At 44.7% G+C, this 24,502-nt stretch overlaps 1 protein-coding gene across 1 annotated transcript in view; it reads left to right on the forward strand.

The window, feature by feature from the left end:
* Positions 1-24,502, forward strand: part of Inpp5a (inositol polyphosphate-5-phosphatase A) — a 179,688-nt gene that overhangs the window by 42,663 nt on the left and 112,523 nt on the right. Inside the window, exon 2 of the mRNA XM_051193276.1 lies at positions 6,566-6,607. Within this exon, the coding sequence (XP_051049233.1) occupies positions 6,566-6,607 (42 nt within the window). The remainder of the gene's footprint in view (positions 1-6,565; positions 6,608-24,502) is intronic.

Raw genomic sequence — 24,502 nt, forward strand, 5'->3', positions numbered from 1 at the left:
AAATATATTTTATGTGTATGGATGTTTGCCTGCATGCATATCTGGGTACTAATTGCATACAGTGCCCACAGAGGCCAGAAGAGGGTGTTAGATCCCTGGGACTGGAGTTAACAGATGGTTTTGAGCCACCATGTGGACGCTGAAAATTGAATCCAAGTCCCCTGGAAGAGCAGTCAGTGTTCTTAAATACTGAGCCGTCTCTCCAGCCCTGTTGGCTATTATTGAAGAACTTTGCACTCATTTTTAAAATTAATTTTTTCATATAATATATTTTGATCATGTTTTCTGTTCCTTAATTCCTTTAAGATCCTCCTCATCTCCCTACCCACTCAGCTTCATGTTTGTGTTTTCTCTCTCTACAAAACAAAACAAACAAACACCAATATGAAAAAGATGCCAAAATGAAACAAAAGCACATCAAAAACAAAAGCAACCAAAATCCCAGAATCAGTTTGTGTTGGCCAAGCCCCCTGGGGCATAGGACACTCAGCTTTTAAAGTTCCCTTCCTTTAGTCCTTCTCTTTTGCTTGCTGGGTGGGTCTGGTCTGAGAAAGCCTTTTCATTCTTTCACATTTGAAGGGGGATTTTTCTGTATATATAATTCTAGATAATTTTTTTTTTTTATCTTTTGTAAAAGTGGTTTTCACTTTTACTTGCACAAAGTCTTTACTACTTCTTACTTTTCTGCTATCCTTCCTTCCTGGTACTCACGGCCTTTGAAATCACCCATTTCTAGATTGCTGTCCCCTCTTTCTCCTCCCCACCAGAGGTCAGCCTTAGGTGTTGCTCATCAGGAGTCAGGTATCTTTTATTTTTACCCAAAAGAATGTATTAAAATTTTGTGGGTATTAATGTTTTTTCTGCATGTATATCTGTGTTTCATACTTGTGCCTGGTGTCCAGGGATACAGAAGAGGACATTAGTCCTCGAGAATGGAGTTGCAGCTGTGAGCTGCCATGTGAGTGCTGGAAACCGAACCTAGTCCTCTGGAAGAGCAGCTAGTGCTCTTTACTGTTGACCCATCTCTCCAGCCCCTTATTTTTTATTGCTTTGCTAGAGAGTCTCTCTTTGTCTTGGTTAGACACCAGAAGTAGACTTGACTGTCTGGCTTGTAAGCCTTGGGGATCTGCTGTCTCAATGTCCCAACCACTAGAATCACCAACTTGTTACATTAAGCTGATACCTGGGTTCTGGGGCTTGAACTCAGGTCCTCATGTTTGCATGGGAAGCACTTTAGCAAATAAGCTTACCCCCCAGTCCCTGCCAGCTCTGTTCTGTTCATTTTAAAGTCTTTTTTTCTCTCCATGCTTTGGTTTGGGATGTTCCTGTTGACTTTAAAGTCTTTTTTCTCTCCATGCTTCAGTCTGGGACATTCTTGCTGACATTTCTGTGTGCTTGCTGCTTGTCCCCTCTGTGATCGAGTACCCAGTAGGCCCAGCAGAGACCATGATTTTTCCCGCTACAGTGTTTGTTTCTGGCTCCATCATTTTGGTATACGATCAGTCTGTTCTCACTCGCCATCCACTCTCCCTTTAGAGTCCTTAGTGTGTAGGTCTCCATTGTTTCAGACATATGTCATAGCTGAGTTTGGTTCTGGAGTTTTATGTCTTTGGGCTTTTCTTGCTGGAATATGGTCACGGTGTATGAGGTGGGGAGAGTTGAGGTGGATTGGCTTCTGGGTCTGGCTGTCTCTGATGTTTGTTGGAGCCACAGCGGATGGTTCAATCTCTCCAATTCCTTTGTCTCTTTTCCTTCAGATGCTTTTGGTTTTTCGAGTCCTCAGAGAGGCTATTTTGGTAGTAATCCTCCTTACCACCACCTCGTTCTGTTGGAGCCTCAGTGGTGCAATTGTCATGTGGTGGTAGATGGTCTGTAGCCTGTTGTTAACTCAAGCCCTGGTGGCCCTGTGCTCTTTGCAGGAGAAGTGGAAGGCTTTGTGAGGGAGGAGCCCTTGCAATGGGCTACTCTGGATGCATTTCACCACATTGCTTCTGTCTCCGTCTCAGTCAGGAAGGCTAGCAGAGTTGAAACCCATAGCATGTGATATGTGCTTTAAATATGAAGTGTCTCCCACAGGCTTGTGTGCTAACCCTATTTCTAGCTCATGGTACTATTTGGGGGAGGTTCTGGAAACTTCTGGTGATAGGATCTAGCTAAAGGAAGTAGGTCACTAGGGCAGATCTTTGGGGGTATCCTGTCCCTGGACCCTTTCTGTCTCTTTCTTTCTGTCCTATGCTCTGAGTGAACTTCAGGCTCCTGTTGTCATGATGTTCTGCCCAAGTGCATGGGGCCAAGCTGAATGCTGTGCCACCATGAGCCAAAACAAACAACTCCCTTTAAGTTGCTTGTCAGATATTTGGTCACAGCAATGGAAAAGTAACCAACACACCCAAAACATGGTGGTGTGGACTTCCCCTTTCTCAGACTAGTCTGCACCTAGCCTTGCCTCCAGTAGTCTGTGCAGATTACTGTCGGCATGCTTCTGCCACCATGCTTCCCTGGGCAGTTGAGGCTAGTTGCTTGTGGCTGTGGCTCCTGTGTGTGCTTGTCTTCAGTCTCTGTGCTAACTTCCCAGCCACTGAGGCTTCTCCTGGGCTGTTGATATTCAGTTGGTTGGCTCCTTTCTCTGATGCAGGAGCAAGGGCCTTGAGCTCCATCTGTGTAGAGCTGTGGTTGGAGTGAACTGTGGAGATTATTGCTTGATTGTCTTTGATATTTGGTCAGTTGTTTCCCCAGTAGGAAACTGTGCATGTGTTCTTTGTTTTCTACTGAGTGTGGCATGTAAAGAAGCTGTAACTGCTGCTGAGTGTGTTGGGCATGTGTTATAGCTATAATGTAGTTGGTTTGTTGTCCTTGTTTGTGTGTGCTCTGCTTGTCATGTTTATGTGTCAGGGTCATGTTATTATTGTATCATAGGAACTCTGAGTTTCCTCTTTCTGTAATCCAGAGCTCTCCTTTCTAAGAACATGGCCACCAGCCCCCCTATTGAGGTTTAAACAATAAAAATTGGATAAGATACTCAGATAACACTAGCACATGTCCAATACAGATCTTGGCACTGCAAATGCTAACTTGGAGTGGGAGAAACTCCTGATCCTGGGCATAATCTGCAGTGCCCTGTAGCAGTCACCTGACCCAGGTGTCTTTTGAATTGATGTGTATACCTGTGTTTGTGGACATGCATCTCATGCACATGGTGTGTATGGGTTTGCAAATAGTTTCTCTCTCTCTCTCTCTGTATGCGTGAGTGTGTGTGTGTGTGTGTGTGTGTGTGTGTGTGTGTGTGTGTGTGTGTTTAAGCCGATGATCTTTTTCTGGCTTATTCATAGCAGCTTTTTATACAGCCAGGAAATTGGCCCACCAGCTTTCATAGAAGCTGCAAATATTTTCCCTCTCCGTCTCTTATCTTTTATTGCTCCTTTCAGCCACTAGTAGTTTTTCACAGTGTCGGCTAAAGAGTTCTAAATGCTTCGGTTGTTTTCTTTCTGAGACCTTGAAAAGAGTTAAAAATATGAAAGCAGTACATAGTAATTATAAGAATAAAAGAAAGAAAAAGAAGTAACTACTGCCAAAAGGACAACTGTTCCAAGATTAGGATGGGGTGGTAAGGATCCAAGGGCCGGGGTGGGGTAGGGGCTGTGCTGACTGGGCCTTGCTGAAGGCATGGTATATTTTGCCCACCCTTCCTCTGGCTGTGTAGCCCAAGCTGGCTTCAAACTTGCTCTCTTGCCTCCACCTGGGATTATGTTGGCTTCTTTAAGATAGAAACTTCCATGTTGATAGATGCTATCATAAACCATTATTTTATGTTCTCCCAGGCACAAGAGGTAGAAGTTTGCAATTCCTCTGGTCCCTGCCTTTCTCCTCCTGCTCCTCCCAGCTTGGGAGGCCCGGTCAGGTGTGGTGAGGAGGGCATCAGCAGGGCTTCAAGATGTCTGCCCCACTCCACAGGTGGTGGAAATATTTTGTGCTTAAATTTTCTTGTCTGGGCCATTATAGCTTTTATGTTTGCTGGGGGAAGATTAGAGGCAAATGTTAGGATGCAAAATTATTATGTGTGTGTACGCGCACGCATGTGTGTGTGTGCATGTGTGTGCGTGCATGTGTATGTGTGCACAAGTGTGTGTAATATACACATGCACGCACACACATGCACATACACAATAATTTTTTTAAAAAGTAAATAACTTTGTATATAAAGATAGCTAGCCCCTAACACTACTAATATTTCTCCCATGTTCCTACAACTGTGTGGGAAAAACGTGATCTCCTGGAGGTCACAGAAGAAATAACAATTTTATATCCATGGTCATGTTGTCTTTGAGAAGAGATAATTTCAGTTTGACACCTTTCTTTATTTTTCTTGCTTGATTTTTCTCACTGGGACATGAATTGCTGTGCTGAAGAAGAGTGTGGCCATCTTTGTATTGTTCCTGGCCTCAGCAGGAAACTCTTTCTATAGTTGGTGTGCATTGCTGTGGATCTTTTGGGTCTTGTATGGTAAAATTATGGACAATTTCTCAGGATCTACTCTTTGTTTTTTTTATTAATTTTTTCTTAGATTTTATTTATTTTTATATGTATGAATGTTTTTTCCTGACATACCTGTCTTTGCACCACATGAAGACAGATCTCCTGGGACTGAAGTTACAGTTTTTAGCTATTGTGGGTGCTGGGAATTGAACCTTGGTCCTCTGGAAAAGCAGCCAGTGCTCTTAACTTTGAGCCATCTCTCCAGTCTCCTTGCTTTTTGTATCCAGAAAGAACTGCCCCTCTATTTAAAAAAAAAAAAAAAGTTAAATTATTGTTATTGTGGGACTGGAAATTGAACCCAAGACTTCAATACTACTGAGCCATACCCCAGTACCAGCATGAGCTTGTGCTATTGGCTTATGTATATTTTTCTAGCATGAGAGTATTTGTTGACTTTCCCCACCCCTTATTCTTTTGTAGTTTTAAGTTTATTGTTTACCTCTCAAATTCCTCTGGATTTTATTTGTGAAGAAAGACGTGGTGTGTGTGTGTGTGTGTGTGTGTGTGTGTGTGTGTGTTTCAGAAATAAGCACTTACCCACTGGTCTGGTATTCCTTGTCTAACCTATTCTTTTGCCTAACCTCACCAGTGAGAAGTGCCTGGGTCTTTTTGCCAGCTTTTGCTTCCTAGGTCTTCTGGGGATAGTGTTATCAGGCTGCCTTGGCATTTGTGCACATTTTCTGTTAGGAATGTGTGATGAACATGCTAAGAGGCCAGTCTCAACTCTTACACATTCCCCCATTAAAATGAAATTACTTCACAAAGGTCTTCTTTTCTTTCTTTAAAAAAAAAAAAAAAAAAAAAAAAGGCATTGTAGAAAATCACAAATCACCAGATTCCACCTCTCAGAAATCTCCATCCTTGTGGTAGCTGACAACACAGGTGGGCAGCAGGTTACCTGACTGTGGCCAGTGTCTCCAGTTTAAAGGGTTAGAGTCTATTCTTCTGGGATCATGAGGAAGAGCACAGAACTAAGGCAGAGGGACTTTGAGACAAACCATTATTGGTACAATAGGGTTACCTCTACATTTCTTCTAACAGCCAGCCAGAAATGGAGTTTTGAGCTGCTTTTTTATGTTAGACCGTGTTTGTGAACCCCCTGCCCTTCCTTGTGGGACAACTGCTTGAAGTCAGCTAGCTCCCCCAACTTTCTGCCTCGTCCCATTTGTCCTGGTGTTTTCACCCCTGTCCTTGGCTGTTGTGTTTGTCAAGGGCCTTTCCCAGTAGTACCTTCTTCCTCTCCCTTGACGGCACTCTCCCAGGTGAGGTGAGAAGTTCCTCCACTACTATTCTGTTGGCCTAGCTCTGATTGGGCGTCTCTATCTCAGAACTTGATGATGGTTGAAGTTACTGTCATACCAAGTCTTACAGCTCAGGCGGGGTTCAGAAGAAATAAGTAGGGGCTAGGGTGTGACAGTCTCTTAGGAAGGCAGGGTAGGGATATGAAGTAGCTTGCTTACTTGGGATGGAAAAATATGGGCTTAGGAGCCTTGGTGACTGAAGGATGGCATGCTGGGGAGGTAGCCTGTGGTCATGCATGGTAGCAGTATTGAGTTTCGAAGACTCTGAGGACAAATGCAGAGGCCTTGATATCAGAGAAGCAGGGGTCTGCACTGTATGATGTGGACTGAGGGTCAGGAGCTCAGGCCTGGTGGCTCTCAAGATCTGGAGCCCATTGTCTTTTCCTGAGGGATGAGAGGCACTGTTCTGGAAGCAGATATAGGGTGCCATTCCTACCTCGTTCCCTACACCCTCAGCTGGGGACAAAACAAGGATGTGGGTCAGTGGGACATAGGTGCTGTGTGCCTGCCTCTGGGTAAGTGAGGAGTGCTCAGTTTTGCATCACAGGGGCTGCCCACAAAGCCCAGCTTGTGCATGGATGGCCTCCCTCTGAGGAGTACAGACCCCATGTGGAGAGAGGTCCCCCAGCTTCCCACTGTGAGGCCCACCCTCAGGTTCCTCACTGGTACCCCTGTTCCCTGTTTGGGGCAGTGGCCTTGCTCTGATTTCGCTTTTTCCTCTTCATTTACAGCCAGAAAACCTGCAGAAGAATTGGCTTCGGGAATTTTACCAGGTAAGAGGCTCTGAGTAGTCACTTGAGTGGTGAGTATCTATCTCTTCATTGTGGGTTTTTTTTCTGGGAAGGTTGCATCTTGTCCATGTGGAGTGCAAGAATGGCTGTCACTAGGTCAGTCCTAGGAAGGAATTATCATCTCCTGAAGATTGACACTTTGCTTTCTGGCTCTCACCTGGAAGGGAAGGAAACAGACTACAGAGGACTGTGGTGGGGGTCTTTGGGGTTTGTTATCTGTACCATGATGAATAGTGCTTTTCAGGAGGGTTCCCCTAGCTGCAGCATGAAACATGGACAGACTCATACAGGGGCCATGACCAAACAGGGCCTGCCACAGGTCTGGGTGGGAAGCCAATAGGCTTGAATAGATAGGCAGAAGTCTTTGAGTGCATCCCAGTAGGAGGATAACTTAGTGAGGCAAGCAACCACATGGTTGTACAGTTGGCTCTAGGTGGATGACAGATCTCTACAAATTAGACCTGCAGGATGAGAAGGGCTAAGCAGCCAGGAAGGGTAAACCAAGGTAACTGGGTAAGTGACCACAGCCCAGAGGGCAGCAAGTTCCCATGGGATTTTCACAGGGTTAGGCCAGGACTGTGGTGTTTAGTTCTCTCAGCTTTGTTTATTTGTTGGGTGGAGATGAACAAGGGTGGGCCCCAAACCATGCAGGAGGCAAAGAGGCAGGGCTCATGGTATATACCTGCCTGTAGCTCCCATCATCCAGGTTTTACACTTGGTTCTGGTTAGGGGTGTAAGACAGATTTTTGGTGTGTATTTAAGGTCAAGGAAGGAAAACCCTGAATATGCTTGGGGTTGGGACAGACAAGGAGTTGTAGTCAGGGAAGAGCCTAAAATAGTGAGGGGCAGGGCAGGGCAGGGTCTGGCCATCACAGAATCTGAGGTAGTAAGGAGATGGGCTTTACCATGGGAGGGCCTGATTTAGTGAGGGGCTGGTCAGGACCCTGTCATGGAAGGGTCTGAAGTAGTGAGGGGCAGGGTAGGGTCCTGCATAGAAGGCCCAGGGTAACGAATATAGGACAGAGACCTGCCATGGAAGGGTCCGAGGTAGTAAGTGAATGTGGAGGCCTCTGTTATTAGATCTCAGTGAGTGAGCAGAGGAGAGCTATGTCAGAGGATGGTCGTAGGTGGTGGGGGCTTAGGGTCTGGGAGCCATGACCCTTGTCTCTGGACTGCTAAGTCAGTATCCTGTGGGGGTGGTATAGAGTGGCCTTGAGATTGTTTTATGAGTTCATGTGATTGTGTGGGTACCCACAAGGTGGTTGGCATGGGTTCCTCCTGTTCTCATAGTCTCCATATGATATGGTACATGTTCTTAGGTTAAACCAGGGGGCTGATGGACCTTGGTGTGGGTAGATAGCCATAGTGGAGATGGCATCACTCTCTTGGTTATAAACCATTTCTAATTGTGATTGATGCAGGGAGAGTCATATCTAGGATTGTCCTGAGTGAGGTACAGGGGAGCAGAGTTCCCAGCATGCCATGGTGTCAGCATGGATGAGTTGATAGAGGGATGTGATTTGGGGTGGGGGAGAGGCATGGGGATCAGCATGGATACAGGGCCCTCCTGGAACTCTGGTCTCAGATTTGATGGGACCCTGTGTAGCTGGTATTGCATGTGGTACAGAGCTCCTGCCTGAGCTTGCCTCCCCTGCAGAAGGGTCTGGTCTTGTTCTCTGGGAATAGGGATAAGCTTGCAGAAAATAGCTGCCTGTGCCAGCTCCCAGGCATTTAGTTAGGTGGGAGGAGCAGCATGACACTGGTTCACCTGGCTTTTTGAGTCTCTGTTCCTGGTCCCTTGGTGACAGATGGAGGCCATGGTGGTGAATTGATAGACTCCTGTAAAGCAAGGCCAGGACATTCCTATGACAGTGAAAGTCCTCCTTAGCAGTGACAAGAACAAGTGGGAGCTAGGTCTGGGTATTTGAGGACAACACTGGTCAGGGATGTTCCAGGATGCCCATCACACAAAGCCAGAACTGTGACTCTGGTGGGAGGCCTGAGAGTAGAGAGATGGTGAATGCGGGTTTGGTTCTAGGGTACTCACCACAAAAAGCCAGTGGAGGAGCTGTGTGACTAGAGCTAGGTTTGCCTTGCACTATGTCTATCTGATTAATTTCCTCCCTTTTCAGGCAGGCTGTAAGTGCTGATCTCAGGGTTCTTGCTGATGTTGCATACTTGCCCTCACTTTCCACTGGCTGTTCAGCCTAGGCCCTGGTCCCTTATCTGCATTGGAGGGAAGGATGAATGATCTTACAGCTTGTGCTCTGAATGTATGGTGAGGACAAAGGGTTCATATTGTGAAAATTTGGAAGAATGAGAAATAAAGCCTCTCCTATATATTTTAGCATATCATTGCAATTATAGTGCCAAATGCACATACTGCAGTAAATTTCAGAGCCATTGCCTCAGCCCACTCACACTCATGAGTTTGTTTGTTTATTCATCATTCATTCATATGAACTCCATTCATCTGGGAGGCACCAGCATGAACAGGACACACATTTCTCTGGAGCATCTGTTCATCATGGTGGGCATGAGGAGCCTTTTTCTTGGTGTAGTCATAGACAGCCTCCAAGGAAGACTAAAACCTGAGGAATTAGGAGGGGCCCTTGCTGGCCTTGTGCTGGTTTTGATTCTTCCAGCCTTACAGGTGCCATAGCTAGAAAATTAGCTCCAATTTTGTTGATATGGGCAAAGGTAATGTACTTTAGTGTTGAGTTCTCAGGAACAGGGACTTCTTGCCTTGTGTATTGGTGTGCCCAAACATTTGCCTGCCTGGCATGGGGTATGTGTGTGTGTGTGTGTGTGTGTGTGTGTGTGTGTGTGTGTGTGTGTGTGTGTATGTGTGTGTATGTGTGTGTATGTGTAGGGCAGGGGAGGTTGTTAGTTGAAAAAAAAAGTTTAAAAAATATTTCCTCTACTATATTCTATATCCAACTTGATATACTTAAACACTTAATATGTATGTGTCTGTCTGTGAGGTGCTGCAGGCTACATTATATCTTCCATAAGTGGTTCACAGACATATACCCTTTTTTGTAAATCAGTGTTCAGAACTGTTTCAGTAGCCTACTGGTATTTCCTTATATGGTACACTTTGAGTTTTTGAAGTCATTTTTCTATTAACAGAGCTCTTAGGTTGTTTGAATTTGGTAGCAATATAAGGATAATTTTAAAACAAAACAGGATATAATGTTGTTTATATAAATATAGCACAAGAGGATTGTCTTACTTTTCTGTTGCTGTGATAAAATACCACAACCAGGGCAACTTGTAAAAGAAAGCATTTAATTTGGAGCTTACATTCAGAGTTTAGAGTCCATGATGCTGGAGCAAAAGCACTGGGATAGGAATAGCTGAGAGCTCACACCCTGATACACACACACACACACACACACACACACACACACACACACACACACACACACACACACACGGAATGGTGCAAGTCTTTCAAACCCTCAAAGCCCTCTCCCATTGACATACTTTCTCCAGCAAGATCACCATTCTTTCCAAATAGTTCCACCAACTTGGGCCCAAGTTGCCATTAATTTCATAGTCCCTACTGTGTAAACATCTGTCGAATGCTTAGCATTTGTTAAAGATTTTCTCAATTAACAGTAATCAAATTTAAACTAGTTAAGGGCCTCCAGTGTTGTCTTCCACACACGTTAAATGCTGCCCCCACCACATGCAGTGTCTCTTGCCCTGCTTCACTTTGGTCACATAGAGAAAAAATATATTCAAAGATATGAGCCTGTAAGGGTGGTGGGGAGCATTCTCATTCATATGAGAGCTATTTTGTATTTATTAAGAACCAGAAATACGTGAAATGATTCAAAGAAGAAGCCAGTGCACAGAGGTACTCCTCTCAGCAACTCTGAGGTGAATTAGCTTAATATATGTGACAGCAGGGCAGTCATTGTGAGTGTCCTTCCTGCTTTCTTCCCAGCAGGCCTTTCCATGATCACGGGGCATGCATATTGCTGTGTCTTTAAATGTACAGACTTGGAAAACAGTTCTCAGATACCAAAGGTGAGCTAAACAGCTAATAAGCACCATTTTAAAAGCCTCCCATGGTCTTTCCTTACAGGAGTTTTAAGAACTTTGTGATAGGTCATATCTGTGTCCGGTGAATGCGAAATAGCAATTTCCAGTTTATCATCTTGCATTAAGAAGACCAGAACTAGGTAAAACATAGGCACCTTTGTTTCCAGCACTAGGCAGTACACAGTTTTGGACAGTGTCCCCATGGGAGGGAGAAGCTGAGGGAAGCACTCTACTCATTCAGCTTGTAGTAGAGAGAATTTCCATCGCAGCATACAACATCCTCTCAAAGACAGTTTGACAGCCAGAGACAAATTCCTCAGCAGGTGAAGATGCAGGAGGACATGGCCTGAATGAGGAAAACCAACTGTTAGTGTGCTTTGGGGCTGCCATTTTTTTGTCAACTCTAGAGATCCTGACTTGTAGCTTTCCTCACTGTCTATATTGCCCACTTCCTTGTTTCACTAATTTTTGCCTTTTCTTTCCCTCACTCTGGGTTCACTTTGTTTTTTTATATCTAGCTTCTGAAGATGGAAGGCAGAATGAAAAAAAAAAAATCATGACGCAGCATGCACTAGTACACTCAAGATCCTATAGGAAGTAAAAGATAATGTGGGGAACAGCACTGACACCTTTATGCCAGCAGATTTGAAATTTTCTATGAAGTGAGCAAATTCTTGGAAAAACATAGTGTCAGTGTTTACTCTAGAGGCAGTAAATGAATGTGGCCCTATAGTAAATGAGCTTGGTCCTGTACTCATTAGATTCAAATTTTCCTCATATATTTCCCCCAAACCCTCTGGGTCCAGATGGCTTCACTGGTGAGTTCTGTCCAACATTTCAGCAAGAAGCAATAACAGTTTTACGGGAACTTTCCAAGAAAACTGAGTCACAGTTGATGCTTTCCTAACTCAGCCTGTGACATGAACACTAATTATCCTGGCACCCAAAGGAGACAGACATTACATGATAAGAAAAACACATGTCAGTATCCACCCTGAATCAAGTACAACTATCCTTAAAGGTTCAGTAGATCAAAATGTTGTGTTGTCAGAATGTCTTCCAAACTGCTGATCTCTGCATTAGCCAGAGAAGCTTCTCTCTGCAGTGGTCAGCAGCTAATGCAGAGAGCTGTAACTGGTCAGAATGCTGGGAATAGTGTCTAGTAAATGCTCAGCCCCAACTGACTCATCACATCAACTCTCATCCCCCATGATCAAGGGGCATCCCAGAAGAGGGGCAGGAAGAATGTAAGAGCTGGAAAATGGGGGAATGCTGTGAAAACTGTCTTAAGGTCATGGCATGGCCGTGGTGCCCGTGGTACCCGTGAACCACTGCAGCTGCGATAAATTGCACAAGATCCCTTGACACTCCAATAGTCCAGCTAATAACCTGACCAAGGGGAGGACATGAAACAGGAATGGGGGTGTTTTGGGGATGCCTGGAAGAGGTGGGAGGGAGAATCGGTGAAGCATATGATGAAGATGCATTGCTTACATGTATGAAGTTGGCACATATTAAGTAGAAGGTGTTATTTTTAAAAAGATTGAGCAGTTCAAAGCTTTAAACATAAAAATGATCACACATGCATAATGATGATAGTTTTTCCTCGGTTTTTATGGGGGATGGGATCGGGTGAATCCCACAGATGTGATCCCCTCTATGAAATGGCTCAGTATTTCACAGAACTTGTGTACATCTTCCCACATGTTTTCATATCTGACACAATGCAGATACTGTAGAGTTATCACTTACGTTGTTTAGAGAATAATGACAAGACAATGTCTGTATGTGTTCAGCACAGAGGCAGTTTTCCTCCAGGTATTTTCAGTCTGTGGTTAGTTGAATCCATGTGTGTAGAACCATGGATACGGTTAATGTGTAATGACTTCGGAACTCAAGGCTAACTTAACATTAAGATATCAATGACTATAATTTACTATGTTGATTGAAAAAAAAACCTATTTGCCTTAACAGATACAGAAAAATCATTTGAAAAAAATCCTGTAATATGTCTGATTAAAAATTAAAAGCAACTGAACAAACAGCCAGGTGTGGTGATGTACACCTTTAATCCTGGCACTCAGGAGGCAGAGGCCAAAGGGTCTCTGAGTTTGAGGCTCACCCGATCTACATAGTGAGTTCAGGCCAGCCAAAGGCTACATAGTTAGACCCTGTCTCAAAATAAATGAACAAACAAATAGAATGATACAGAAAACAACTTCTTCAGAGGTGGGGAGCATGTGTAGTCCCCTCAGTTCCCTTGTATCTAATGGTGACAAGCATAGTGGCTTTTTTTTTTTTTTTTTTTTTTTTTTTTGGAGACAGATTTCTCTGTATAGCCCTAGCTGTCCCAGAACTCACTCTGTAGACCAGGCTGGCCTTGAATTCATAGACATTCACTTGCTTCTGCCTCCCGAGTACTGGAATTAAAGACAAGCGCCACCATTGCCCAGCTCACATAATGCATTCTTACCTGCAGACTGGAGCAGGGTGGTGCTGTTTCTCTTCTCATTGTGATGTTGAAGGGCCATGTCACTGCAGTGCAGCAAGAAATGAAATGAAGGGAAGAAACGAAACCTTCTATTGGCAGAAGACATTGCTGAGGGCCTAGAAAATCATGATGATCAACAAAGACTGATTGCTATACTGCTAACTGGATATGTTTCACTTTCAACATATAAGGCCAGTGTGAAAACATGTTTTTATTAGCTATAGACAATTATAGACTTAGCATTAATCCAGGTGGTGGTGACACACACCTTTAATTGTGGTACTCAGGAGGCAGAGGCAGGCAGATCTCTGTGAGTTCGAGACCAGCCTGGTCTACAAGAGCTAGTTCCAGGACAGCCTCCAAAGCAATACATATTAACCCTGTCTCAAAAAACCAAAACCAAACCAAACCAAAAAACAAACAAACAAACAAAAACCAACTTAGCATTAAGAAAAGTATTGGCAGCAAAAATAAAATGCCTGTATAAAAATCTAATGTAATGTCAATCAATATATATTCACTGAAAAGCTATGCACCAATGCAAGAGCAAAGGATATGAAGAACTTGAGAGTTGCCATATTCATGGATTAGAAGACGTGAATTATGTTAGAGTGTTAATTTTCTATCATCTGATACAGGACTAATCCACTGTAGTTGTGATAAAAAGATCTCAGCAGAAGACGGGTGTGTGGTAGATGCCTATAATCCTGTACTTAGGTAGCTGAGTCAGGAGGATCATGAATTTGAGAACAGCCTGGGCTGCATAATGAGACCCAATCTCAAAAAATTCTCAGCAGAAGTTTTTGCTGCAAGTATAAAATATAATTCTAAAAATATATGGGCAAGGAAAGGAACTAGAGGAGCCAAACAGATTAAAGCAAAACATGATTTGAGGACTCAGGTTCTGGTTGCTGGAAGTATCATAAAGCTGCAGTAGTCAGGCCACATATTGGCAGTTGTCACACACAAGTGACCTATGGATATGGTCAAGTGACCAACAACAGTACAGAGTTCAGGATCTGAGAGAGGGGTGGCCTGGCCAGTATGTACTGGGACAGCTGCTCAGCCAGGTACAAATACACCTGTAATGTCTACACTTTGTACCATGACTCAGAGTGAGTCATCGAGCTAAATGTCAGTCCACACTTTCTGCTACACACACAACAGGTCCTAGAGCAAATGTAAAACTTAAGCCCATGAAACTTCTAGAAGGAAGTTTTTGTTTTTGTTGTTGTTTTTTTAAAGAAGATCTTTGTCATCCTGGGTTAGGCAAAGGTTTCTCATGTCCAACACTAAAAGTATAACTCAAGAAAGAAAGTCCAGTACCTTAGACTTCATCATAATTAGGAACAGTTCTTTATGAAAACAGTATTAAAAGAATTCAAAGAAATCACAGATGGGAAGGGGTAGTTTAGGATGAAATAGTCTCAAGCACATGTGTTGAGATGTGGTTGCCAGCCTATGGGAAGCCATTGAATTCTGAGGGCTAATATATGGATCTCTTGGGATTAGTTCTCTGATTCATTTTACAGTTTCATTATTAGCAAGTAGGGCCTGCTGCTGTCTGTTTACCTATCTGACATGAGGGCATGTTTATGTTGAGACTTGATGCAAATGTGTACAGTTGCTTTATCTGTAATCCCTGCCTTTGAGAGAAACTGGGCTTAGAACATGCCACATGATCCTATCATGTGACTTGGAGGAGTGACAGAACTATGGGGCAGAAATGCCACCTTGCTGGGCTACCCGGGTTCTGTGAGGAATTGATGGGGGTGTCTGAGTTCCAAATAGATGTCTAGAGTGATATCAGCTTCATATTTGGGTATTCCTCTGGCATCTCATCTGTCCCTCAGGTGTCCTTCCCCTTGTCACCATGTCACAGTGCCCAGGAGGCAGGCTGGCTGTTTATATTTTGCCATCTTTACTTACTCTGAAATTCTCTGCAGATGCTCGGGGTTTCCTGCATTATACCCTGTTTGCATCTCTCCTTTTCTTCCCGACACCATTTCCAGCAGCTGGAATGACCTGGTGTCCCTTGGGCCTCTTGACCAGGTTTTCCTGTCACACCTCATACACCTCTGATGTCTAGCTCTGCAGCCCTGGTGCCTGATAAAGCCCTCATTTTAGTTTTCAATTGTGGAGTCTGTGTCCCTCCCATCCCCTGCCACCCTCAGGGTCCTTCTGCCTTCTGAGGTTCTACAGGAGATCCCTTCCCTGTGCCTACCTCTCTGCTCCCTCTCCATTCCTCCCCTCATTGTGTGTGGTACTGAGATTAAATCTCAAGGTTCATACATGCAAGGTCTGCACTCTACCACTGAGCTATAGCCCATCCCACTCCCCCTTTCTCCTAAAAAAAAAAAAAAATAATCATTGTCATCATCGTTACCATCATCATCATGTTTGAGATGTGCCTAAGTTACCAATACTGTGTAGCTAGTCAGGCTTTAGCCTCCTCAGTAGCTGGGATTGTAGGCTTGTATCACCAGGCACAGCTTTGCTATAACCTACACTCATTCCACAGAAGTAAGAATCACCCTCAAATTGTAGACAAGAGCCTGGCCTAGACTAGGAGGTGATAAATTTTCAGTGTAGTGCCACCAGAGGTGAGGAAGCCAGTGTGCTGTGCTCTTCTGTCAAGTATGAGTGAGGCTTATTGGGCAGGGGGATAGGAGGGAGGGCCCTGGGAATAGTCTTGTCACTGGGATCTGGTCTGGCAGCAGCTGGCGTAGGGTCCATGTGGAGTAGCATGAGTCTAAGTGTGCAATGTTTCAGATAAAGCCAGGGCCCTTTGCTCTCAGATTGTCTCTTTGGCTGAGGTTTGGGAAGCGCCTTGGCAAGAGCCATGAGACATGGCTCAATAGACATACATGAGACAAACTTGGTCACTGGCTTGAAGCAGGGGGTCCTGGAGTTGGTGATACCAATTTTGAGGGTAGTTCAGGAGCCCCTTGGGTCTTTCTACTGTCAGTGTGACTGTCTGAGGATTGGGGAGGCCTGTTGTATATAGACCCTTTTGGGCCCTAGTGCTTTCACTTGAAGTGCCTGTTGGCATGGTTTTGTACATCCATGCCTAGTACTTTCAGATTGGGGTGTGGGCATCCTGCATGCTTCCCAGCAGGCAGCCTAAGGTCCTGGCTATCTGAGTGGCTTATTCCAGATTGCATCTTGCCAGAGTCTTAATCTGTCATCATTATTTTACCTTTCAAGATTTATAGGTACGACTTCATTCTTCTGTAATGGTACATGTGACATGTGATTGGCCCATTGGTGGCATCAAGATTCCCTCTGACCAGGGTTACCTGAATATTTGTGTATCATTCTCCATGGACACATGGGCCCACTCCTCCCAGTCCCTTTCAGGAATGTATGTCAAAGGTGTAAGAATGTAGCTGGGTGAGGGTGCCATGCCCTATTCGCAGGAGAATCGACAGGTGGTGGTGTGGCTGGTCACACTTGCTCCCTGACTGTGGGAGAGGCATTGTGGCAGCACCCACCTGAGAGAGCAGCACACAGACAGGCACAGCTGAAGAGAAGGATCTGAATCTGCCAGGCTCATGAGCAGCTCCTGTTCTGAGGAAGCTTTTGTTGGTTTGTGTTTTAGATCCTCTACATGGTCACATTTGCTGTAGGATTCAGTGATTCAGTCTTCACTGTGATTCTGTCTCCTTGAAGTCCAAACCTCCATTGTGATGGTGCTAATGGTGGATCCTAGGAGGTGATGAGGTTTAGACAAGGTCTTGAGAATGGGCCTTAAGATGGAATTAGTACCATGTCAACATGAGACAGCATTGTCTGTTTCTCACACACGAAGACATGGCAAAGGTAGAGACAGCAGGGATTATTTTCTTCTTACACACAAAGACATGGCAAAAAGTGTTTTTAGTGGAGGCATGGACCTTACCATCCCCAAATGGACTGGCATCTTGACCTTGTGTTTCTGTTCTCAGAACTGTGGGTGTATTTAGGTTGCCTCTTCTGTAGCATTTTGTGCTGACCAAGGCAGGATGGTGAGGATGCTGCCTGTGCTCCCAGGAGGCATTTGGTGGAGACTGGGAGCTAATGCTGGCTTTACACCTGTCCTCAGTGGGTCAGTCTTGGGTGCTTCATGAGGGAAACTGGGTCAGTGTCATTGAAGTGGTAGGTGTCATGCCTTCAGGTGATGCTGCTGTCCTCTGTTGGCTGACTCATTAAACAAGTTCCCCTTATAGAAGTAGTAGCTTTTTATGCCTAGGTTCACTCTGGCCCTCTCTGTCAGAGAGATACTGCTTCTTCTCTTTACATACTTGTGGAAGGGATGGATGAATGAATGAAGGAATAAATTACCGAGGCTGGAAGAGAAGCTTCTTCCAGCATGAACAGTGGTAAACACAGGTTGGGGCTGGGACAAGGAACAGCCTGGAATATAGGCAGATGAGTCAGACACTTGCAGACAAGGCCTCAGGGACCCTGGAGAGCTTGGCCATTCCTCTGAGGGCAGGCATAGTCCCTGATGGTTCACAGAGGAGATGCTTGGGTCAGATCTGCTACAACTGTGGGTTGGGATGGAAAACACATTCAAGGGAGCTGGCAGCATGGGAGCTATCCTTCTAGCATGACCTTCTTGGGCAAGTGTGACCCTTCCAAGCATGGAGAAGAGTTGGAGGTCAAGGGTGAGTGTATCTGATTTGAAGACATTATTGCTAGAGATTTAATTCAGATGCCATTATTGACAAGTATGCTTATGGCATATGGTTCTGATTGGCATCCTTTTTTATTTGAGATGAAGTCTTGCTTTGTTATATAGGTTGGTGCTGAACTTGTGAACTCAAGCAGTTTTCCCACCTCAGCCTCCTGAATAGCAGAGACTGCAGGTGCCACCATCTTGCTTAGCTCTGACCAGCAATTGTAAATATGTTCTTTGTGAAGGGAGCCCAAGTGTGGATGAATACTTTTCTAGAAATTTGTCTCTAGCAGAAAATCCTGAAAGCAGATCTGCCAACTGTGTCTTCCGTGAAGGGAGTGATCCTGCATGCCAAGGCTGTGTTTCTGCTTTAAGTGGTGTCTGGCACAGCATAGGGCACAGGCCCTTCCATGCCCACCAGGAAGAGGCTTCAGAGCATGGCTGCAAAGCCCAATGCAGGCCCAGGAGCCTGACAGGAAGGGTTCCATTTTCATCACAGTCCATCCTTGCTGTGGCTTCAAGCAAGCTTTGTAACCTAGCTGTACCTCTTGTCCTGAGGTAATGGCACCTACACTAATCGGGTGAGGATTAGTGAAGTTATGCAAAGAAAGTGCCTGTGAATCTTTCTAGCTAAGGTGCTGTGAGGACACAGACAAGGCACTTCCTGCACCATCCATTGTCCTTCTCAGCTACTCATTTGCTCTGGGACTCTGGGTGATGTAGAATGAACGTAGCTGTGTGCGGTGTGCAGCAGCTTCCCTGGGCTCCTGGTAGCTGAAGGGCTCACAGAGGAAAGTGTGTGGGCCTGGCTGAGCAGAGCTTATGAAGTATGGCAGTGTCTGTGTTATTAAAAGACAAACCAAGCACACACAGGGAAGCCTACAGCCTCACTCAGAATTTTTAGTTCTGAAGGAAGGAGATATCAGCTCTCAGATGACAGCAGCCAGGGCCTATCTTCTGCCCCACTAGAAATACTATGTGGGAATTTAACACACTTTTAAGCTTTCCAGGACCACAATTAGCAAAGTGGAAAGAAACAACTGGAATGGATTGTTTGTTGTTTGTGAGGCAGGGTCTTACTATGTACCTGGCCTGGAACTTGCTATGTAGACCAGGTTGGCTTGAACTCACAAAGATCTGCCTGACCATGCCTCCTGAGTACATGAAATTTACTTAATAATATGTTGTATGTAACTCTGTAATTCTAAGCTGTTATTGCTTCAGCATCTGATCAGCATGGTTATTAATAACACACTTTATGTGGTTTTGTGCTGTCTTAGGAATCGAGTGTGTTTTATGCTTAAGGCACGTCTGCAGGACAGCCATTCACCAGGGAATGTGGCTGGCTGCTGAGTGTCACAGTGTGCCCTTAGCTCCCTCTTCCTGCTTTTCACCTGAGAGTTGTATTGATGAAGTTTCTGCCACAGTAGCATGAAGCATATCAGGGCTGGATGTGGTCAGTGTCTGTCCTAGTTAGGGTTTCTATGGTATGACCCAAACAAGTTGGGAAGGAAAGGGTAAATTTGGCTTACAATTCCACATTGTAATCTGTCACTGAAGGAAGTCAGGGTAGGAACTCAAACAGGACAGGAGGACAGGATCCTGGAGGCAGGGGTTGATGCAGAGGCCATGGAGGAGTACTGCTTATTGACTTGCTCCTTGTGTCTTGTTTGGCCTGCTTTCTTATAGAACCCAGGACCAATAGTTCAGAGATGGCACCATGTATAATGGGCCAGACACTCCCTCATCAATCACAATACATATACATACATATACACATACACACACACACACATATATACGTATATATATATACATACATATATACATACATACATACATATATATATATATATACATATATATATATATATATATATATATGTGTCTTACAGGCTTGTCTACAGTCCATTTTCTTAGTTGAGGCTCCCTCCTCTCAGATGACTTCTAGTCTGTGTCAAGTTGACATGAAGTCATCCACCACAGTCTTCATGGCTGAGTCTTCTTTCTTTTTCTTTATATGTCCCACTTACCCATTTTCCTGTGGTGCAAGTGACACAGAGCCTATACTGTAGAGGAAGGCTAACAGTGTTAAGAGTCTCCCATCTCCCTTTGTCTCACTCTACTTTGGGAAGTCACAAGGATCCTCCTCAGGCCCTGCTTCCCACACCCTTGACCCAACTCTGAGAACGTCCACCAGCCCTTCCACAGCCCCACTATCCTCAGTCTTGCACCTCCTCTCCACACTTAATCCTGCTTGCCTTTTCTTCCGGTTCTTGCTGCTGGCAAGCATGGCTTTGGGACAGCAGTGACAGGGCTCTCACCCTGACAACTGATCAGCCACTTGCTGCAGAAGCATCTCATATCCTCTTTAACCCTTAATTTTCTTATCTGTAAAACTGGCTGTGTGGAGAGAGGAATGTAAGGTGGGAGGAGACAGGATCACAGTGCAGTCTGGGGATGCATAGAGATGGGACAGTCTGAGGATGCAGTCCGAGGACAGGGTTGCCCCTTTGGACTGAGCATTGGTAGAGATAAGAACTGTAGTGGCTGGACGCTCTGCTTCTCTGATCCTTCAGCTTTCACTCCCTGGGGGGGGGGGGGGATGGGTGTGAAGAGTGACTCAGTCAGCAAACTTCTGAGGAAGTTGGGAGGAAGGGCTGAACACAACATCGAAACCCAAGGGCACCTGGCACAATGTAGCCAGGAGCACCCAGAGTGCCACAGCTCAGAGGGACCTAGCAGTTTCAACCCTCTGACACCCAGAACACTGCAGCCCAGGGACACCATTACTGACTTCGGAAATGGGAAACAAAAGGAAGGAAGGATAGAGACATAAGAGACTATGAGAACTGTCACCACATCACCAGCATATGAAAGTGACAGCACTGGTGTCTTTAACACCAGTGAGCTAGAAGTGGCCAGAGTGAAGAGGGACTTGATGAGATTCTATGTGGTGGGCAGCTTCCTGAGAGAGATGCTCATCAGTGCCATAGCTTCCCTGGCTGATCTCAAAAGGCTATGACTTCCTGCTGGCCCTGTTATGCTGTCTTTGGTTTGATTTTGTCCTGACCTTGGTTGGAGGCATATACTTCTTATGTGGAAATGGATCCGTCCATATAGCTTAGAATTCCTTAAGCATAGGGTCCAAGGACAAGACCTACTTTCACAGCTGACTGGTCTGTCACTCTTCATAGGCTACAGGCCTTTCTCAGGTCCCCAGAGGAACTGTTAGTAGTTTCTGCCCACAGCAAGAGCCCCTGGGCTGTGTTCTAAGGCCAACCATGCTGCCTGCCCATGAAGTCAGGGAAATTCACAGTTTCCCATTTAGAGCAGTAGGGTACCTCCATCCCAGATGCCCCTCTGTGCTAGGGATAGACTTGAGAGAGGCCATTTGATGGACCCAGCTAGAAGCTGCATCAAGTAGATCCCAAAATAGAAAGCCATAGACCCAAGTGTGGGGTACCTCTGTTGCCCAGCCCATAGGGGTATAGGAGAGCCCACACCTGAGCCCAAGGGCAGTGGGGTATTTAGAATCTGGCATTGGTAGTAGGGCCAGTGAGCTCTTCTGTCCCTTTGTGCTTATCCTGGTGGTGAGGCTCCTGTGGTATGGCCTGCAGGATGTAATTCCTTTTTAGGTTACCAACACTCCTCTTTGGAGGAAACCTACCTAACAAGGCCTGGTTGTTGCTATTTTTAACTTTGCTCTTGGCAGTGTACAGGATTGGCGACTACAGGCTCACAGTGCAGGCTTCCTGAGAGCTGAGTATGGCCCTGTATTTGGGCATCTGCACTACGTCACAAGCAGAGAAGGGACTTACTGTTGGAAGGCTTTGCACCAACCTGCATGGCTGTATTTAATTTCATGTGATCTTTCTGGCCAAAATGTCCAAAATATTTTAGTGTATTTAATATTAAATATTATTTAATAATTTTGAGATTTCCTTGAAAAAGATATGGCATTAGCACCCCTGCATCAATTGTGTTATCTTTAAGTCAGAAACAACTCCTTGTGTCCTGGAGAAGACCTGTCAGTCCCATTGTCAGGCAAGGGCAGTGTTGAATGGAACTCACATAGTACAGAGCCACACCCTATGGAGGGCTGGAGTTTGTCTTGCAGTGTGCTTCCCACCACTAATGTCATGATCCTATACCAGCTGACTTTACATTTTTTATTAATAAAATTTATGTGTTTTTTACAACATGTATCTTGATCCCATTTGTTCCCCGTCCCTTCGCATCTGTTCTCTGCCCCTGCATCTCCTGCCCCAGCAAAAACAAATTTCAAGAGAAAAAAAATGAAGAAAATAAGAGAAAAATTTAAAGGGGGGGGGATTGAAGATCTCATTACGGGAGCTGCAGCATTACCCAATAAGTCATGCCATTTATTCCTTGGTCCATACATCCCTACTTGCAAGTGTTCATTGCAAAGAGACACTGGTCTGGTTCAAGGCCCCTGGTCTTTTCTACATGTTCAATTCTGGGACTCTTCCTAGACATCCCGTTGTAGTGAGCCTGCAGCTTGGATCTGCTGGTCATGTCCTTTCACGTGCTTCAGCAGATCGCAGATGGGATGGATGTTGGGGCAGGACAAATCAGAACCCTGGATCTGGGCCTGGGCAGCTGTAGCGTTGGTCCACCAGATGAGAACTGAGGATAGCTGTCCCATGCTCATGATTTTGGAGGTGGCTCACCCACACCTCTGCTAACAGCTGGATATATATATGCTGCTCTGGAGGGGTGCAGGCCTGCTTTCTTGAGTGTTGCAGCTGGTGGGGTTGGGGATAGCTCTCCCACTCTTATGACCACAGGGCCAGCTCTCTCCCATCTGATCTAGGCATTGGTGGGCAGGGGGAGGGCTTCTTTCCTCTGCCCATGTCGCCACAAGACAGATGAGAAATAGGGCAGCTGCCCTATGGGCACATCTTCAGGCCTGGCTTACTCACTCCTACACTAGTAAGGTTGGCTCTATTGTGCTGCCCTGTCAAGGTACAGGGTCTGCTCTCCTGAGTGTTGCACCAATTGACTTTACACTCTATCCTACAGACATCCTGCTGTCAGGCAACCCATGAGGTTCACTGGCTTCACCAAGGAAACCGACCATGCTGCTCTCAAGCCAGCTATGTGGCCTGCCCAGGCTCTCCAAGGGCACAAAGATCCTTCCAGCAGCCATTTAAGGGCAGCCCAGGAGTCAGTCATCTTATGAGGACTTTGCATGAGGTCTCCATCATCCCTGTTCCTGAGTGGGGCAACTCAGTGTCCATCATTGTGACATCTCCCTAGCCCCTGATGCAGCCTTTGGCATGAATGCTAATGCCAAAGCAATACCACTTGTCCTCCTGTGTAGGCGTCTGGTCTGTGGATCTACATTGGTGGCCACACCCCTTTGAGTATGGTTTCAGGCAGATGAAAGTGGAAAGAGAGGAGCTTGAGGCATGGCATTCCTTCTTTCTGGTGGGTCAGCGATCTGGTAGGGAAAGCAGGAAAATGCTCCAGCAGTTCTTTGTATTTTTCTGTGTAATTGTTCCCCAATAAACATCCATTTATCTTTTACCTTAGGTCTAGTGGTCTAATTACATCCTCGCCTTCATTCCTGTGCTGGGTACTTGGTGTAGTAGCAATTTTTTGTTGGGATTGCCAGCCTGTAAATAACAACACAGAGACTTATTATTAATTATGAAAGTTTGGCCTTTAGCTTAGGCTTGTCCCCAACTAGCTTTTGTTCTGGCACATGGCTTGGTTACCTTTGCTCTGTACTGAATATCATTGGCATCTGGCTGATGATTCCATCTTCTTCCCTGCATTCATTCTCTCCCCCTCCCTCCCTCCCTCCCCTTCCCCACCTGCCTCTAAGTCTAGCTATTGGCCATTCAGGTTTTTTTTTTTTTTTTTTTTTTTTTTTTTTATTACATCACAGCAGATACATTTTCACAGAGTATATAGATATCCCACAACATTTCCCCTTTTTGTCTAAATAAAAAGGAAAGGTTTAACTCTAACACAGTAAAACTATATACAATAAGAACATTTATCAAATGTTATTTAAATAAGAAGGAAAGGTTTTAACTGTAACATATTAAAACTATATACAATAAGGATAATTACAAGGTAAGAATTACATTTACAATGTCCAGTACACATGTATTTGGCAAATTCAGAGAAAGTACTGTATTATCTACCCTATCTTAGTGAGTCCAAAGTTTTAAACCTAAATCACTTTCTATCATAACTTGTATTGCCATCTAAAAAATAATCAGTTTAAACCTTAAAAGATCTTCTTAGATTAGCAACTTAAGCTTTTATGTCTTTCAACCTGTATAAACTTTACACCTCTTTTGTGAGTTTCTTTTTTGAATTTGGTAACAAGGAAAGCTGTAACTATAACTGTCTCATCTTCAACCCCAGCAAAGACCTGAGAAGAATGTAATATTATCAGAGTAAACAGGAAGTGCAGAGCATGCAACTTCTAAAACTTAGAAATGACTGAAACAACTGGCTGCCTGGACTATCACTTAAGATTCTTTTGTGTCCATCTCAGCCTATAGGCCTCAACTATGTGACAGACATTTTTGTGAAGCAGAAATTTCTTTTTTTTTTTTTTTTTGAATTTTATTTAATTTTATATAACAAAGTCCAATTAAATGAAAACAAACATTAATACACAATATTTGGG

Source organism: Phodopus roborovskii, unplaced genomic scaffold, assembly GCF_943737965.1.
Source record: "Phodopus roborovskii unplaced genomic scaffold, PHOROB, whole genome shotgun sequence".
NCBI lineage: Eukaryota > Metazoa > Chordata > Mammalia > Rodentia > Cricetidae > Phodopus > Phodopus roborovskii.